Genomic DNA, 18,385 nt, shown 5'->3' with positions numbered 1-18,385 from the left:
GCCAGCGATTAACCTCATGTCTATAACAAACATTTGCCGGTTTGCTGTGGGAACCTCCCAGTTTTTGAGGTTTGGCTGCTCGTTATCACTCTATAAAAACCTTTTCTCTTTCTGAGCCGCAGAGGTGGCGAGGCTGCGGTCAGGCTGTGGTTTGGTGGTGATCCCACCTGCCTGGTCCAGCACATCCATGGACACTCAGCACTTGTGGTGGCATCAGTTTGGGACCTGTGATGGCTGAAACCTGAAATGTTGTTTGTACCTCTCGTTAAAGTCTAAATCTGTAGCAGTCCTAAACTTAAGGGTCACTGTTCTGATCATCAAACTCCTCCTGAAACTGAAATGATCAGAAATCTGCTGGATGTGCTGCTGCAGGTCCTGGCTTTGTACACCCTGGTCCTACATGAACCCACTTGAGATTATATTTACATTATATATACATTTACATGTGTGTGTGTGTATAGATATATATATACACACACACACACAGAGACACACACACATATATATACTATATATATATATATACACACACATCTATATATATATAACATATACTTATATAGATACTTATGTATATATACACACATACATATATACACTTATATATCCCATTTGAGATTTTATATACATGTTTGTCATTTGAGACTCTATATGTATGTCCCATTTGAGATTATACATGTGCTCCATTTGAGAGTAACATGTCCAATCTGAGATTTTTATATATATATACATATATATCCCATTTCATATATGTATATATTTATATATTTACATTACATATTTATATTCTATATATTTATATACGTTTATATTTATATATAGCTGTATATATAAATGTATAAAAGGAAGTAATTTATATATATAAATATGTATATGGAAATTATCTATATAAAAAGTATATCAGTTATTATTTATAAATTAGTTATTATCTATATATTAGTTGTTTATATATTAATATATTTATATAAAATATATTAATATAAAATTGATATTATCTTATATATAATATAGAATTAGAGACATATTAATATAATGTATACTATTTATATATACAATATGTATTATATTCTATATATAATATATATAACATATTTACATTAAATATTTAATATTTATATTTAATAAATAATAATAACTATAATATAATATAATAAATATAGATTAATAAAATAAAATATATAATAAATAATAATTAATATTTAATAATTTGAACAAATAAACCCCTTTACGGAGGTTATAAAGCGCAGAGAATAAGAATCCGCTCCTCGTGTGTGGAGCAGGAGGGCGCGGGCCGGGGCGGTCCCGGGAGATGTTTTGGGGGAGGAAATCCGCTCCTCGCTCCCGCAGCGTCCCCTGGGCTCTGCCCGGGGGTTTGGCCCCGGCTGTTTCCTGCGATCTGAGCGCTCCGGGGATGGGAGGGTGGGAGGGGAACGGGGATCCTGTACTGGGAACTGGGATCCTGCACTGGGAACTGGGATCCTGTACTGGGAGTGGGGATCCTGCACTGGGAGCGCGGATCCTGTACTGGGAACTGGGATCCTGTACTGGGAACTGGGATCCTGTACTGGGAACTGGGATCCTGCACTGGGAGTGGGGATCCTGTACTGGGAACTGGGATCCTGTACTGGGAACTGGGATCCTGTACTGGGAGCGCGGATCCTGCACTGGGAACTGGGATCCTGTACTGGGAGCGCGGATCCTGCACTGGGAACTGGGATCCTGTACTGGGAGTGGGGATCCTGTACTGGGAACTGGGATCCTGTACTGGGAGCACGGATCCTGTACTGGGAGCGGGGATCCTGTACTGGGAGCAGGGATCCTGTACTGGGAGCGCGGATCCTGCACTGGGAACTGGGATCCTGTACTGGGAACTGGGATCCTGTACTGGGAACTGGGATCCTGTACTGGGAGCGCGGATCCTGCACTGGGAACTGGGATCCTGTACTGGGAGTGGGGATCCTGTACTGGGAACTGGGATCCTGTACTGGGAGCAGGGATCCTGTACTGGGAGCGCGGATCCTGTACTGGGAACTGGGATCCTGTACTGGGAGCGCGGATCCTGTACTGGGAACTGGGATCCTGTACTGGGAACTGGGATCCTGTACTGGGAGCGGGGATCCTGTACTGGGAGCGCGGATCCTGTACTGGGAGCGCGGATCCTGTACTGGGAGCGCGGATCCTGTACTGGGAGCGGGGATTCCGCGCTGGTTTCTCCGCGCCCCCGGGGTCCCTGCTAGCGCTGGGCTCTGTGCCGGGAGCGGCCCCGCAGCCGCTCCGTGTCCTCCTGCGGCGGGGAATGCCCAAAACAGCTGCATTCCTCTGGAGTATTTATTTTTTGTCTTTCTGGAAAAACCCCCTGGAGCGCTGGCAGAGCCGTCCTCAGAGCAAATGCAAAGCTCCGGGGTTTTTGTGTTAGATATGGGCTTTATTTATATATTCTATTCTATTCTATTCTATTCTATTCTATTCTATTCTATTCTATTCTATTCTATTCTATTCTATTCTATTCTATTCTATTCTATTCTATTCTATTCTATTCCATTCCATTCCATTCCATTCCATTCCATTCCATTCCATTCCATTCCACTACATTCCACTACATTCCATTCATTCGTTTATATTTTTATATATATTATTTATTTATATTTATATATTACATTTATTTATGTTATATTATCTTTACATCCATTTATATATTATTTTTATATATATTTATTTTACATATAATATATATTATATATTATATGTTATATATTATTTTATATATACTATAAATATATATTGACATTATTTTATATATTAAATATATAATTTATATACTTATATGTATTTATGTGATATATTTATTTTTATATATTTTATTTATTTAATTATTATAGGGTTTTGGGTTTTTTTTTCTTGTTTGGGTGTTTGTTTTTGGGTGGGGTTTTTTGTTTGTTGGTTCTTTAGTTGTTGGTGTGGTTTTGGTTTTTTGTTCTTGTTTTCATTTGTTAGTTTTGTGGGCTTTTTTTATTTTGGTTTTTCTTTTGTTCTTTTAGATATTTCTTCTTCTGGTTTGGAAACAGTTTCCCTTGCATCTGTCAGTGATAAAAATCTGTTGTTTTTTGGGAAGGCTTCGTGGGTGGGGGAGATTCTCTCCTGCTTCCTTCTCCAGGAGGATTTCGAGAGTCTCAGGGTGAATCCCAGGGATGTTCCCATCAGTCCAGCCTGGCTGCAGTTTGCCAGCCTGGGATAACCTTCCCTTTACCTCCCTGTTTGCACTTTCCTTTTTCCATTTTGCAACCTCCCAAGTCAACAGAAAAGCTAAATTAAGGAGTACGTGGGGAGTGAGTGGAAAAGTAAAAGTGAAAAAGGCTGGCTCAGCAGTGCAGGGTGGGAGAGGGAAATGATGGAGCTGCTCTGGGCCTCACAGAGGGTTCCCCTTCTGTTTATAAAGCATAATTCAAATTATTCTCCCCTTTTTCACACAAATATACATATGTGTGTGTGTATATGTATATATATATATGTATATCTGTATATATATGTATAACTGTGTATATATATGTATATCTGTATATACATATATATACATATATGTACACACATATATATACATATATACACATATATAATATAGATTTTTATATATATAATATATATATACACAACATATAATATACATATATTAATATAATATATATAATAGGTATATATAGTATATATAAAATATCTGTATATATGCATATATACATATCTAATACACATATATATGTATTTCACACAAATACATATATGTATATCTGTACACAGAGGTGTCTGTACAGATATACATATATATATATACACACATGTATATATACAGATACACAGATATAATATATATGTATATCTGTACACAGATATCCCTGTGTACAGATATATCATCCTTATGCACAAATATATGTTGGTATCATGTGTGTATACACATATGTATAATATTCCATCTTTACAGTCATGCACACAGGTATTATATATATTTGGAAGGAGATTATGAAAAAACCCTAGAAGGGACTCACATTTCCAGGGATGTGTGAGTATCTCGTTCCAGGAAAGGAACTCCTTCAACTACACAGAAATGTGTGATCCTCAGACAGTTCATCCATGAAAAGTATTAATTGTCCAACTTGCCCCTTTTTCCCATCCAGAAAAACAGATCTTTTCTATCCTACAGAAATTTTTTTCTTCTGATATAATCCAAACTAAGGGCTGGGTAGACTTCATTTTCCATGAAAACCCATCCAAGAGGATTGCTGAAAATAGACTGTTCTCTGAGAACAGATACCAGGAAAAGCAAAGGGAGGGGCAGGTCATCTGGGGCAAGGAGTTCTGCAAAATAAATTAATGATTGATAATCTCAGTTGGGGTTAAAAGCAGCTCATTAGCACCTGTGTGGTTTGGGGGATGCATCACCCTGCGGATACACGATGTTTTCAATCATCCTGCTTTTATTTATCACAGGAGATGGATTGGGATGGGATGCTGTGTTCAAACTTGGGTATTCCCCACAGGTTTGCCACGACAGAAAACAAACAAATGGAAAAAATACTCCAAGCCAACTCCCTCCAGACCACAGCACACTGAGGATGGAGCTGAATCCGTTCAGGGAATATTTCCACCCCAGAGTTCACAGGCTGGGTTTTCAGGATCCATAAATGCACAGTTCCTGCCCTGGGGCCTGGCGGCAGGCAGCAGGATTGATTAAAATATATAGATTAAAACACAGCTATTAAAAGAAACATCAGCTTTTGGGGGGTCAGGGTGAGCAGGTTCCTCATCTTGGCAGGGAAGAGGAAAAGATGTGGTTTGGATTTAAAAGCAATATCCTGTAGTTCTTCTTGGTTTCTGTTTTCCTTTTTACAGTTGATGCTGCAGGTTTGGGGCTTTGTTTCAGTAACTTTAGTTACATTTGTAATGTAATTTATTATTTCTGTTCCTTACTTATTTGTATTATTTCTTGATTTATTTTCCAAGACATGTAAATGTGATATCCTTAATGGTTGCTTACAGCCTCGTGGAAGTTGCTTGTGTCAGTGAAAAGGGATATTGGAGCTGGTCCTTGGGAAGGCAGTTTTGTTCCCCCACTGAGCACAGCAGCATTTGCTGTGTTCTGATCAGCATCTCTCCTCCAGAATCAAATACATCCCTTTGGAAAAAGTCTCATTTTCTTACCTGGAGTCTTTCCAGCTCAAATATTTTTTGGAAAAATCCTTTGGGAATCCTCTTTTTTTAGAAAAAAAAAAATAATCCCAAACACTGCCCCACCTTGTTCTTTCCCAGTTCTTCCAAAATTCAGCTGAAAGTCTCAGCCCAGTTTTGGTTCCTCCCCTGGGGCGTTTGAATCTTGCTGGGGCTGGGCACTCTCTGAGCTGACCTGGCAGCGGGGCATCACTGAGGCTCCTGGCACTGTCACCTCTGCAGCTCCCTGGCCTTGGTTTCCTAAACTGCTTCCCAGCACTGCCAGGAAAATGTTATTTTCTTCATGTTGGAGTCTCTGCAAGTGGCCAGTTTGTCCAGTGTGCCTGGAGGGGGTACAAATCCCCCGCTGCACTGTCCCCTGGCCTGGCTGGGGCTTTTTCATCGCTGTGCTGGCTCTGGGGGTTGGCTCTGGGTGGCAGCTGAGCATCTCAGGGATGTGGGGAGCCAAGGGCAGGAGGCTGCAGCAGAGCCCAAAACAATGAGAAAACATTACTGGCCAGAAATTCCCAATTTACTTAACACTTAGCTGAAAAATTAGGCTTAGGGCGATAAAAGAGGAAATAAAAGGGTATTTCTAGGGTGGAAGAAGAGAATATATTGAAGTTGCAGCACATCCCTTGGTTGGGGTTGTGGTAATTTCGGGAGAAGGTTCCCAGATGAGGCAGAGTCACTCCCTTGCCTTTCCCTGCCCTTATGGAAAGGGTCTGCTTCAAGCAGAGGTAGGAAGAAGCAAAAAATACCCAACCTAAAACTAAAATAATCCACCGAACCTTTGGCTTTATTTTCTTCAAGCTCCTGTAGTGGTTGTGGGGGTTTTGGTTTGTTTTCTCCTTTTTCCAAAACCGTTACTATTTAAATGCAGATTTTTAGCTTTTCCACCCGGGAGCCGGAGCTGGAAATTCTTTCCACTGCGTTGGTGCAGGAGGGAACAAACCGCTGCTTTTAGTTTGCTCAAATAATCCATCCCTGGCTGGAGCCACGGGTTTCCTCCTTCCCTCCCACTCCCAAAGTGATCCCAGGGTCTGCTGTGGGTGCTGGTGGGGACAGGGGACATCTCTTGTCCTCCTTCTCTAAGGTTTTTCCTTTAAGTTTCTCCAAGACTTTATTCTTGCAAACGCCTCATGGGCACTACAGCGACGAGCCCAAGTGGGCAGCTTCATTTTTCAGAGCAAAACGGGCAAAATCTGCTGTCCTTGTTTTCCTGGCATCAAGGAAAGGAGGTGGGATATTGGCAGGGAACTAATTTGCTTTTCACTGTGGGATGGGAGGAGGATGCTCAGGGCTGGGCAGGGTTTATGGACCCCCTGAACTGCAGTGAAGGGAAGCTTGTGCTGCCCAACATTTTGGGGATGAGCCATTTCCAAGAATAAAGGAAGTTTAAAGTGGGATGGGAGAGGCTTTCCTTATTTATTTCACACTGTTTCTTGGACCATTGGTCTGATGCCACACTTCCTCCTCCATCCCTGTTTCCCCCTCCCTGGACAGTGGGACATGGTGGTGGTGGCTTTTCCTTCAGCCCAGGGATGTCGTGTCTGATTTTCTGGGGAGAAGGAGATAGCATTGGGCTGGCTTTGCTTGGTGCTTTGCTGCTGTTGGGGGACACATCCAGGAGAGCTGCATTTCCTAGTCCCTGACCTGCTGGGATCAGCTCAGCTGGCCAAAAAAGGAACAAATGAGCCTTTCAGCTTTCCCCCTCTGACTGCAGCAGTGGGGCTGTGGGTGCCTGGTGACCCCGTCACTGTCCAGGGGGGATTGGTGGTGCTGGGCTGGGTTCAGAACCTGTGAGTTTGGAAGAGCAGTGTGAGGGTGGGATGAGCAGCTGGTCTGGAGCTCTGTCTGCCTCAGGAAGCCTTGTGACCCAAACCAGGAATTTTTGGGGCTGAATTTTTTTGCCAGCCATTGGCAATGTTCAGGTGCCAGTGAGGTTGGGTCATCTTACCCTAAAGCATTGCCTGGAAAACAGCAAGGGTGTTTCTGGCCCTTAAACCTCTGCTATCCATCTTCATGTGCTACTCACCCAGCCCAGGCTGCTGCCATCCCCAGCTGGCCTGAATTTGCTTATTTTTGGGGTGGTGGATTCCCCAGCTGGGAGAGTTCTGGGCTTTTGCAAAGTGCAGGGCACGGCTGGAGCAGGGATGAACGCTGGGGAATTACAGGAACAGCAAACCAGCAGTGTTTGCCAGGGGAGGGGGAGTTGTATCTCGTTTATTTTATCTTTCTGATGCCTTTTGAAGCAGCCCTGAATGCGTGGCTGTCGCTGGTGTAAGTGAACCTCACCTGGCACACAGGAAAAAGCAGCTGTGAGGCCATAGGCAAATAAGGTGCTGGGGCTGGAGGGCCTCGCCACCCACGGCACACCCAGAGCTCTGGAGGGGAAGGCACAGGAGGAAACCACCCATGGCTTTGGGAGCAGCTCCATTGGGGTGATGGAGGACAGGGGAAGGGCTGAATCCTCTGGGATTGGGTTGTGCTACAAAGCAGAGCTTGGCTGTGGCCACATGGCACAAGGATGGGGGTGGATGTCCCATCCCTGGAAGCGTTCAAACCAGGTTTTGGAGCAACCTGGGAGAGTGGAAGGTGTCCCTGCCCAAAGCAGGGGGTTGGAACAGGATGATCTTTAAGGTCCCTTCCAACCCAAAGCATTCTGTGATGCTCCCAGTGCCTGCCCCCGTGAGGTGATTTTTAATGCAGAGTTATTCCTTGGGCAGCAGAGGCTGGGCACAGCTGGAAATGTGCAGGCCTGTGGGCTCACATGCTCTCACTGCAGCTGTGCCTGCCCAGGGCTGTGATTTCCATGTGTGGGTGGTTGGGGTCAGTGCCCCCCCTGCCAAGGGGGTGCCCTGGGACAGCCCCTGGCGCTGCTGGGTCTCGGCTGGCTGCTTGGCTGGTGGGGTTTAACATATGGGGCTTTTCTGGAGGAAAAAGAGGCTGGGTGAGATTTGGGGGGTGTTTGCCCCCCATCCTGGTGCAGTAGCCTGTGGTAGCTGTGGGGATGTGGGTCCAGTTTCAGCTCACAGAGGGTGAGCAGAAGCTGAAGCAGGTGCAGTGCCTGTAGCTTCACCCTTCCCTGGCACATGGGCAGAGTCCTGCAAGATGGGAGGTGCAGGGCGAGCTCCAGGGGTGCAGCGGTGCCTGGGAAGCTCTGGCAGCAAAAAAAGATTTGTCATACACAGCCAGGCACTGGATCATTGTGGTTTTTTCCTCTGGGAGCATCAGGGAGCGTTAGCACCGTTGGGCTCTGGGTGTTTGTCTAACACACCCAGGCACACAGCTCGCTGGGTTTCACACTCACCTCCAGCACGAGGAGCAGCCCCATGCTCCATCCCTGGGTGGGATTTATGGGCTGAGTGTGTGTTAGAGTGTGGGAATTCCAAACACAGAAAATCCTCAAAATCCTGTGCATGCAGACTTGAACACAGGGTTCAACCTGAGGCCTTGGAAAAGACTTCCAGATTTAAAACCATAAGCAGGAATGTGAGTTTATAATTTAGATAGAAGGACATTAAGCTAGGTAGTGGAAAGTTTTAAGGTTTTAAAGTTAAGATCTAGAAGTAGTTATAAAGGTAATAAGTTTTAAAGTGTAGCACACAGTTTTGTGTGTTATTAAATGACTGGTTAAAAGCGTCCACGCTGCAGCAAAGACATCTAAGACAAAATAATTAATTATTGGTGTGAAAGTAGAAACATCTTTTTGTGGCAATAGTTTATTGGCTAATTAACCTTTAAGAGTTGTAACCTGTGGTCCTGTGACCACTGAGCACGAACATCTGGTGAATATGGTGAAGATGTTCTCACACCTTCATGAGGCTGTAGAAGAATAAATCATGCTTTAAGACATCTCCCAGTGGTCCCATCTCTCTTAAAATGCCGCTATTAAAGCACCCTGGCAAAGCCTGTCCTGGCCATGCAATCCAGAAGTTTTGGGGAGTGTTGTGCAGTGCTGGCTGTCACCAGGGATGAGGCAGAGCAGATCAGATGTCCCTCCAGGATCCTTCCCATGCAGCCCATGGGAAAGGCAGCCAGTTAAAATAACAGTTTATCATGCCTGGTGTCTTGTGGGATGGTGGAAGGATCCCAGAACAGCTCTGCCTGGGTTCCTGCTTTATGTCACAGGATAGGAGCTGCTCTCCCAGCTGGGGTTGTTTTAGGGTTTTCTTACCCTTTTCACTACTATTTTACTGCCTGTCAGCAGTCCAAAGGAATTGGATGCATCCCTTATTTTGCATATCCATTTCCCTTTCCCTGCCTATGGGAAAAGGTATTAAAGGCAGGGGGGGGAAAAAGAAGTGATTACAACATAGAAATATAATTTGAATTAAGTTATTTAGAGCAGAAAGCTGGGCCTGGGTGTGATGCTTATCATTATTCTCCCAGAGGGCATCATGCTCTTTGCACATCATCTTGGGGCAGAAGGGTTTCACATGAGGGAAATCTGATTTTATCCAAGGGAAACTCCTGAAATGGTGAGGGAAAATGGAATTTCAGTGTTCACCCTGCAGGGTGTTTGCTGTTGTGGATTGCACCCTGGACTTGAATGTGCACCAGGGGTTGCTTTGCCACGTGCTGGCCTGTGAGAGCATCACCTTGTGCCTCACTTTCCCCCAAAGCAGAGTGGGATGCAGTACCTCAGTGCAGGATGGAGAAGCACCAGCTGCTCTCGGGATGTGCTCCAGGGATTTTTGCTCCTGTTACAGCAGGAGGACCTCAAACATTTCCTTGAAGCGCCCCCATCGCCGCCCTGTCCCAGTCGGTGTTTGCTTTGGCCGGGAAAGCGGGGCCGGCTCTCCCCGGGGACACAGAGGCTGTCACAGAGCCCTGGGGCAGCCTGTGCTTGTGCTCCTGGGTGGCACCAGTGTTTATTTACCTTTTCATCACCTGATTTCCGTGTCCTGCCATGTTGCAGGCGCCAGCCCGTGGGCTGCCAGCTCTGTTTGAGTTGGCAGGAGCTGGAGATTAACCTCCCGCTAAAATAACCCGACGCCAGCCCCACGTCTGCCCAGGGTGGCCGGGCTCCTTGCATGCCCTTAGAGCATCTTGTGTGGGTACTCTGCAGCCTGGTACAGGCCAATGTCACCACCTGATGTGATGGCACAGCGAGGAGAGATGTCCTGATGTGACAAGCTCAGAGCAAGCTGCAAATGCTCAGCAGTGCCTGGAGCTGTGGATGTGTCCCTGCAAGGCAAAGCCCTTTGGGGCTGTGGGACTGGGGGTGCCTTAACCCAGAGGGGACAGTGCTCTTTTTCTGGTGGGAATGGCCCTGTGACATCCAGCCTTCCATCACCCCTTGGGATATCCCCACTTTCCTGGCTCTGCTCTCCAAAGCTGCGATGCAGAAGAGCAGAGGAGCAGCAGATGTGCCCACAAGCTGCAGGTCCTGTGCTGGGGCTGCAGTTGGGGAAGCCAGATCTTTATGGTGCATGTGGGTGACCCATTTTGGGATTCTCTGAGCCACCATTTACCACTTTCTGCTCTTGATGGTGTCACTGCATTTGTGTTCTGGCTGTTCTCAGGGAGCTCGTGCCCAGAGCTGGATTTCTGTGCTGAAAATTCAAAGAAAGGGGCTGTTCAGGTGCCAGCCAGGAGTTTCCATTTCAGCCTGTTTGCACCCACCATGTTGTCCCAAGGGAATGACAGATTCGGGATTTTGCTGCTTCCCTGCCCGTGGTGGGTTTCCAGGCCAGATGGGACATGGCAGCACTGCTGGTCCCACAGGGCTGACTCACACAAAACTTGTGGTTTGGTGAGTATCAAACCCTCTTATTTCTAGTGAGACTTTGGATGTGACAGGAAGAAGCTCCAGCCCCAAACCTTCCTGTTTTCCAGTGGGTTTTTATCAGTTCACACCCAAAACTGTGGACTTATTGTGACTTTCTGCCCTTTTTCTCTGGGTGTTTGGTGCTGAGCTGGCACATGAAGAGTGGTGGAAGGAGTCACTGATAGCAGGGAGCTGCCTGGGTATCACTGCACTCAAATTTGGGGGTTTGGGAGGTGCCTGCAGCAGCATTGCTGCGTTTGAGGTTTGGTGGCAGTGACGGCATAGTCACTGTGCCACCGCCGTGCTTCAGCTACCTGCCCCAGTGCACGTGTTTCCTGAGCTCACAGAAACCTTTTTTAGTGCTTTAATCAAGATCTCATGCAAAGTCCCTGCTCTGTGAACGGCGTAGCTGCCACTTTCATGCAAACACAGTGTGGGAGAAGCACTGAGAGGACTGTGGTGTTTCAGGTGGCTGCTCAGGGTGGAAAGTCACCCCAGGGCACCCCGGCCGAGCCAACACCTGTGGGACCCCTGGCTGCCTCCCCAGGGCACCTGCCTGCCCTTAACCCTCTTACCTTGCACCCTAAAAGTGGAGTCTGGATGGAAACAGCAGCAGATCTCTTCTGCTTTTAATTTTGGAGGCTCTCTGGGCTGGGGAGAGGAAGCTGGGGGTGGAGAGGAGCTAGTTGTGAGAGGACAAGAGCCACTTCGCTCTGACACACTCTGTAGAGTGAGTTGAAATGTTAAAGGTGGAATCTGGAGTTATACACTAAAGAATTGCAGGATTACAAATACATGGAAAATAGAAAAGCTGAACTCTTAAGGTATCCCATTGTTCAGTGGTCATGGGACCCATCGGTGCATGCGAAGGGAATGTCACCTCCTGGGGATGGGGGGATCTTGGGCAAGCTGTGATGGGTTCTTGGGAGCCCAGGGGTTCCTCTCAGGTTCTGCAGGTGACTGGGCTTGGGTTTGTCTGGGAGCAGTGTGGATGGAGGCTCTGCACCCACTGGGGTGGGTTTGGGAGGACAGCTTGGAGCAGCTGAGCATCAGCTTTGGATTTGTTTCCTAGAGTGTTGCCGGCTGTAAAGTACAACAGATTAATAGGAAATATGGTCTGAAAGTTACAGCCCCCAGTGGGGCTGTATGGGGTTTCTGGCAGGGAATTTTATGGGATGGTTGGACTTCTGTGTCTTGGATTTGGAGAGGGCAGCTCCTGAGGAATATTTTTTTAGGCAGGCTGAGTGTAGGAATAAATGCTGCCGGAGCCACTTGCAGCAGGAAAATGTTTCCAGGGCTGCTTGCTTGGTGCTGGATTGAGAAGTCTGAGGACAAGCTGCCCTGATGTGGGAATTTGAGCAGAAAAATTTGTATTTTGGGGTACTGAATGAACTGCCGGGCATATGGGAAGGGATTTCTAGTCCGGGTCCAAATCACTAATTATCTTTATTTTTATCATTTTTTGCTGCATTGTGCTACTTGTGCTGTTCATGAAAACCCACAGAGCTCCCTGCAGAAGAAGGTAAGTCACGGGCTGGAGGTGGCAGTTCATGCCTTGAGTCTGGATGGAGTGTGCTGGGGACAAGGAAGAAGGAATCTTTGGGGTCTTTTAATCTTGGTTTTAATCCCAGAGAAAGCTGGGTTGACAGTAGAGCTTCCCTGTGATGGTGAGGCTACCTCTGTGAACAGAAACACAGAGAATTTGGTTTCAGTAGTTAAAAACAGACCCAAGTAAAACCAGGGCAGTGCCAGAAAATAAAACATTTCATTTTAGAGAGAATCCCCCACTACAATGCTGTGTTCTCACCGATGCCCATGGCCAAGGGGCACCAGAGCAGCCCTGAAGCAAGCAGGGATGCAGTTCTGTGGGTCTTAGAGGATTTTTTTTGAGCACTGACTGTTCTTGGCTTCATGTTTTCCCACCAGGAAAGTCCCTCTGGGAGTTGGTACTGGAGCAGTTTGAAGACCTACTTGTCCGCATCCTTTTGATGGCAGCTTTTCTGTCCTTTGTAAGTACCCAGAGCTCGGGGTGGCACCTTCTGGGGCACCTACAGCCTCAGGTGACATCCAGAGAGGAAAGGAGGCCAGGTGCCTGTGGGACAAAGGAAATGCAGCAGCAGAGCAGTGGTTTCTAGGGCATAGTGGCAATATCACTGCTTGAAGATGGGACTGGTGGATTTTTCAGTAATTCTGATCCATCCAAAAGTAAAATCAAACAACTCCCTGAGCTGCCTTCTGTTTTCATGGGGCTGTTCCAGGCTGATGGTTTGCAGTGCCCCAGTACTGAGCTGTCAGTTCAGTTTTGCCCACAATCTCTGCCTTGAGAGCAGCTCTGTGTGAGGAGAGGTTTCCCACCAAGGTGCTTGAGATTGATTTATTTGAGTGTAAGAGTGTTTGGCAGTAGGATGGCAAAGCTGAGACTCCTGGCTCTTCCTTTCAGATGTGACTCATGGGTAGATAAAGGGGAAGGCTGGTCCCTTGTGGGGTTTAATACATTCCCAGAACAACATGCAGTAAAGTGAGGGCAGGCAAAGCAGGTGTGAAGCCCTGTTCCAGAGGTCAGGTCTTTGTGCCAGTGCCTCTGTTGACACAGCCCAGGTCCATGAGCAGTTAAATGGAGTGGAAATATTTGTGTGTGTGCTTCATTTGTAGTATTTTATGAGGCCTTTGTGGGATGGAGAGGGGGCTCAGGGTGGTAGAAGCCACAAGGTCAGTCCCTGCTCTGCAGAGCTGCTCTTACTGCACTGATTATTTGTGTTCTGCCTGGGATGCCTGATGCTGCCGTGCTGCCTGCTCTCCCCATTCGTCAGCTCGTGGCCATGGTCTCCCCACAGGTGCACTAAACACAAAGAGGGACTGCAGACACTCATTCAGGCATTGCATGGCTGTTTGCTCCAGCCCCACTTGTTCAATGCATCAGCTTATCCCAGCAGAGGACTGCAGGCTCCTGCAGTGGGATATGGCAATTCCACTCTGTGACCAAGCCATGTGGGTCTGGCCACCTCCAGGTTGTTTCCTTTACACCTGTTGTTTGGCTCTTGTTTCCATCATTCCTCTTAAAACGCTGCTACTCTTGTTTGAACTGCATTGTGCTCCTTCTTTTCTCTTGCCACCAGATCCTGGCCTGGTTTGAAGAAGGGGAGGAGACCACGACGGCGTTTGTGGAGCCCATTGTCATTATCATGATCCTGATTGCCAACGCTGTGGTGGGTGTGTGGCAGGTAAGGCACAGCCCCCGTGCCTGCCCTCGGGGTCTCTGCTCCACCTGCCTGAGATCCTTCATCCAAAGGTCTGCTTGCTTCACCCCCTTGGAAACTCATTTGCCAAAGGTTCAATTTTCACACTGGCCATGCTTCCCCATGCCCCTGCAGCTGTGCTCAGTTGCTGGCTGCCTCTTGGCTTGTTCTTTCAGTCTTCCTTTGATAATTCTTGCAGGTTGGAGCTCATCTTGCAGTTATCCAGGCAAAAACCGCTTGTCTCCTGGGCCGGGGCCAAACGCATTTTCCAAGGGAAGGTTTTGCTCTGTCCACCAGAAAGCCACAGTGCCCCTCACCTCACTGTGTCCCTCCTGGGGCATGAGCAAATGCTTCAGCCAGTGGTGCTCCTCTTTTGTATCTATTCATTCATTATAAGGCCATTTATTAATCTGAGGGGTGGTTGCTGGATGGGGAAGATACAGTTGGTTGGGATATGCCGCTTCCCAAACCAAGAAGGAGATGATCCACCCCAAAGGTCCAGGAAACATCCAGGATCTGGTGTGGTTTAAACCAGCAGGAATCATTTTGCAGAGGCTGAAGAAGACATGGTGCTTGTCCCATCCATGGTGTAAATGGATTCCAAAGCCAAGGCTGGGGTTTGGGTTGGCAGTGGGTGGTGAAGGAGCCTGCTGGCACCAGCAGCTCTGCTGCTCTCTCCTTGCAGGAGAGAAATGCTGAGAGTGCCATCGAGGCCCTGAAGGAGTACGAGCCTGAGATGGGGAAGGTGATCCGCGCCGACCGCAGCGGGGTGCAGCGGATCCGCGCCCGCGACATCGTCCCCGGGGACATCGTGGAGGTGGCAGGTAGGGGACCATCACCCCAGGCCACGGGGTCAGATGGGGAGGTGCCACTGGCCAGGGAGGTCCCCCCAAACCTGAGGCTCTTCAGCCTGCCAAGGCTTTGCCTGAACATCAGGCAGTAGAGAACAGCAGAAAAGAGAATAAAAGTATCCATTTCTGACGCAGGTTTTGTGTCTCGGGAGGGTTTCCCCTTTTTCTGGAAGAGCTAGGAGAATTTTCCGTTTTCCGCCAAGATTCCCTCTTTCTGGAATGCTCTCCCACACGCATCCTTGGGCAGGGCGTGGGTGAAGGGCCAGTGCTGGGTGCTGCTGCAGGGCTTCCCTGGGAGCTGGGGCTGGCTATCCAGGGAGGCTGAGAGGCAGGGGGGATGAACTGCAGGGTGCTTTCACCTTGGGGTGGGTTGTACCCCCCAGCCCTTCTGTTGGAGCTGTGCATTCAGCAGAGCTTGCCTGGGGGTCTGCTGCCTGCCCCAGCAGAGCTGAGGAGGATGCATTCCAATTATTCCATCTCGTTTCTTCCTAAAATGATGCTGTAAATCCCCAGAGCCACAAAACTAAATCCTCTCCTTTCCTCCTCGTGGCCCTGCTGGTGGAAACATGCTGCAATCCCTCCTGTGCCCAGCCAGCTTGCTGTTATTTATGTCTTCTAGTTGGGCTTCAGCTGGGAGATGAATAAGAAAATTATGGAGGGAGGTTCAGGCCAGCCAGATCCTCAGCTGTGTGAGCTGGCGGCACTCCCAAGCCAGCTCTGACAATGCAGTCCAGCTGCTGACCTGGCCTTTAATTAAATTAATGAATTATTTATAAAATTCTGCCATCTTTCCCCAAATCAAATGCCTGCCCATCAGCAGTCCAATATTACTTTTTAATGGAACAATCAACATTGAGACTGGAATGGAAAGAGCTGAGCTCTCTGTAGGGGTTTTGCAAATTATTAGCAAATTATGGGTTTAGGAGGTTATGGGAAGTGGTGAGGGTGCCGTCAGGTGCCTGATAGGAAAGCACACCAGGAGGAAAAGCTTTGAAACTGGGGTGGACATCCAGGTGATGCCCTGGATGTGTGACAGCACAGGCAGGAGGGACTGGCTGCTGTTTGCATGTGCAAATGCAATAAATTTGGCAGCAGGGAGCAGGAAACCTGTTATGCTGAGACAAGGAGGGGGGTGGCTGGAAGCTGGCAGGCTGCTTAAGCCCAGCTGAGTTTTCTTCTGTTGTGACAAGGCCATGGAGGTGAGTCCTGGTGCAGGCAGCTTTTGCCTTTCCCAAAAAGCACAGGCAGAGCATCTCTTTGGGAGCTCCATTGATTGCTGTGGTGCTCAGGCAGTGCCAGTGGCCACAGCCAGGCAGTGTCCTCCTGTTTTCCTCTCTTTCTCTTGTGAGACTTGTGGTGCTGGGGGATCAGCACATGGTCAGTACCTGGCTGATGGCTGGGCCAGGTCTGTTCCATGCCGTGGGATAATAAGGCATTGTGCAAGTGGCACCTCTGTGGCACCAGGGCTCTCTCTGCCCCTGCATGTCGCAAGAATCTTCCTCTGCAGGTTTAGCTCATGTTTGCAAGTCCTCCTGCCTTTCCCGAGGGAAGAGGAGCTCTTTGCTCCCTCTAAGATGCTTCAGCCCCCTTGAACAGATGCAGAGTCCGAGTCTGTGCGTGAAGTGGATGTTCTGGGGAGGTCTGTGCTGTTAACCACCAACTCAGTGTCCCCCAGATAGGTGTGACAGGGAGCAGGGGAGGTCTGGCTGGATGGCAGAGGCTGCTGCTGCATCCTGGAGGGTTGGGATCTGCAGCTGGAATAACTGGCTGGGTGGTGGAGGGGTGCCAGCCCCCTCCCGCCGCGCTGGGGGGGTTTACGAGCCCCGGGAGGAAGCGCTCGTTAAAGTCTGGGATTTGAGAGCATCGTTAGCAGCCAAGCCAGCAGTGTTGTGTAAGGGATGTGAGGAGCTGGGAGCCAGGGATCCCTCGGCCTCAGTGTTTCCACAGCCTCGGAGCGGGGTTGTGCCGATAAGGGAGCAGGAGGAAGAAACCCAGCGAGAAAAGCATTTTAAAAGCGTTTTTTCAAGGAAGCACTGGTGCCTTGGAGGGTGGTGTTGGGTGGCTGGCGGTGGATGGGGCAGTGTTCACCTGTGCCCACTGTGCCATGCCAGGAGAGCCAGGGATGGTTGTTTGTGGTGGACTCTGGAGATTTTCCACTGTTAGCAGCTTCCAGTCAGCCCAGAGGAACCTGAAGCAGGGTTAAGACTGGCATTAGGAAGCTCAGATTGCTTCAACATGGGGATGTTCTGTTTTTTTTGCAGGAAAGAGGCAAGGTGGGGGTGCAGGGGGATTTTGCAGAGAAGAGGAGAGACAGGAACATGGTGGGGAAGGGGATGCAGCACAGCAGGCAGGGCACCACCAGGGCTTGGCTGGGGGCAGACTTGTAAATCACAGACAGACAAAATAAAGCTTTAACAAAGCTTTAAATGCAGAAATGAGGTATCCCAGTGCAGGACCCTTTGCCAGGGGCTGGACCCCTCATTGCTCTGGGCTGGGTGCTGCTGTGCACCTGCACATGGTTGGTCTCAGTTTGGGGTTTGCTGTCCCCATTCCCGAGGTGTTGGGTGCTGCCAGTGCCACCTGACAGAGCTGCTCTGCTCTTGTCCTTGCAGTTGGTGACAAGGTGCCAGCAGACATCCGGATCATCGAAATCCGCTCCACCACCCTGCGGGTCGACCAGTCCATCCTCACAGGTGCGTGGGGGCCCCACGGAGCAGGGGCAGGTTCCTTCTGCTGTCTTCCTGGAGGCAACTTTTGGAACTGATGCTGGGATAAGTGCTTTGCTGGGATGGGAAAGGGTGGGAGAGCAAGATTTAGATGATGCTTGGACCTTCCCAGATCCTCAAAGTCATGACATGGTCTGGTGCTTGGGTATCCTTCGTGCAGAACACAAAGCCTGGGGCTCTCCTGAGTGGCATGTGGGGTTTGACATCCCCATGGTGGGTGTTTGGATGGTTTGGGGGCAAAGTGCTGCTCTAGAGCGCTGTGGGGTGTGTGATGCAGGCTTGGAACAGGGATGAGCTGAGGCTGGAGAGGGAACATGGGCGATCCATCTCTCCCTTCTTGCCTTGGCAGGGGAGTCTGTGTCGGTGATCAAACATGCTGACCCCATCCCTGATCCCCGGGCTGTCAACCAGGACAAGAAGAACATGCTTTTCTCTGTAAGTCCCTTACACCTGTCTCCACCTCTCCTGTGGTTTTCCAAAGTGCAGAGGCTGCTGGATGTGGGAGATCTCTGAGCAGAGGAAGGCAGTGCCTGCATAAGACCTGAATCCATAAAAAGAGCCCCAAATCCATAAAAATAAGAACCTGCTTCATTTGGATTT

General features: G+C 48.4%; 1 protein-coding gene across 1 annotated transcript in view; it reads left to right on the top strand.

Moving 5' to 3' along the window:
* Positions 1-18,385, top strand: part of ATP2A3 (ATPase sarcoplasmic/endoplasmic reticulum Ca2+ transporting 3) — a 48,783-nt gene that overhangs the window by 6,899 nt on the left and 23,499 nt on the right. Inside the window, exons 2-7 of the mRNA XM_005525865.3 lie at positions 12,477-12,494; positions 12,899-12,981; positions 14,089-14,193; positions 14,894-15,032; positions 17,672-17,752; positions 18,135-18,220. Coding sequence (XP_005525922.1) covers positions 12,477-12,494; positions 12,899-12,981; positions 14,089-14,193; positions 14,894-15,032; positions 17,672-17,752; positions 18,135-18,220 — 512 coding nt within the window. The remainder of the gene's footprint in view (positions 1-12,476; positions 12,495-12,898; positions 12,982-14,088; positions 14,194-14,893; positions 15,033-17,671; positions 17,753-18,134; positions 18,221-18,385) is intronic.

The sequence above is a fragment of the Pseudopodoces humilis genome, chromosome 23, assembly GCF_049639895.1.
Source record: "Pseudopodoces humilis isolate 2021_Gansu_Grassland_sample_001 chromosome 23, ASM4963989v1, whole genome shotgun sequence".
Taxonomy (NCBI): Eukaryota; Metazoa; Chordata; class Aves; order Passeriformes; family Paridae; genus Pseudopodoces; species Pseudopodoces humilis.
Note: the sequence above shows the minus strand (reverse complement) of the source record. Positions and strands in the feature narration are given on the sequence as shown.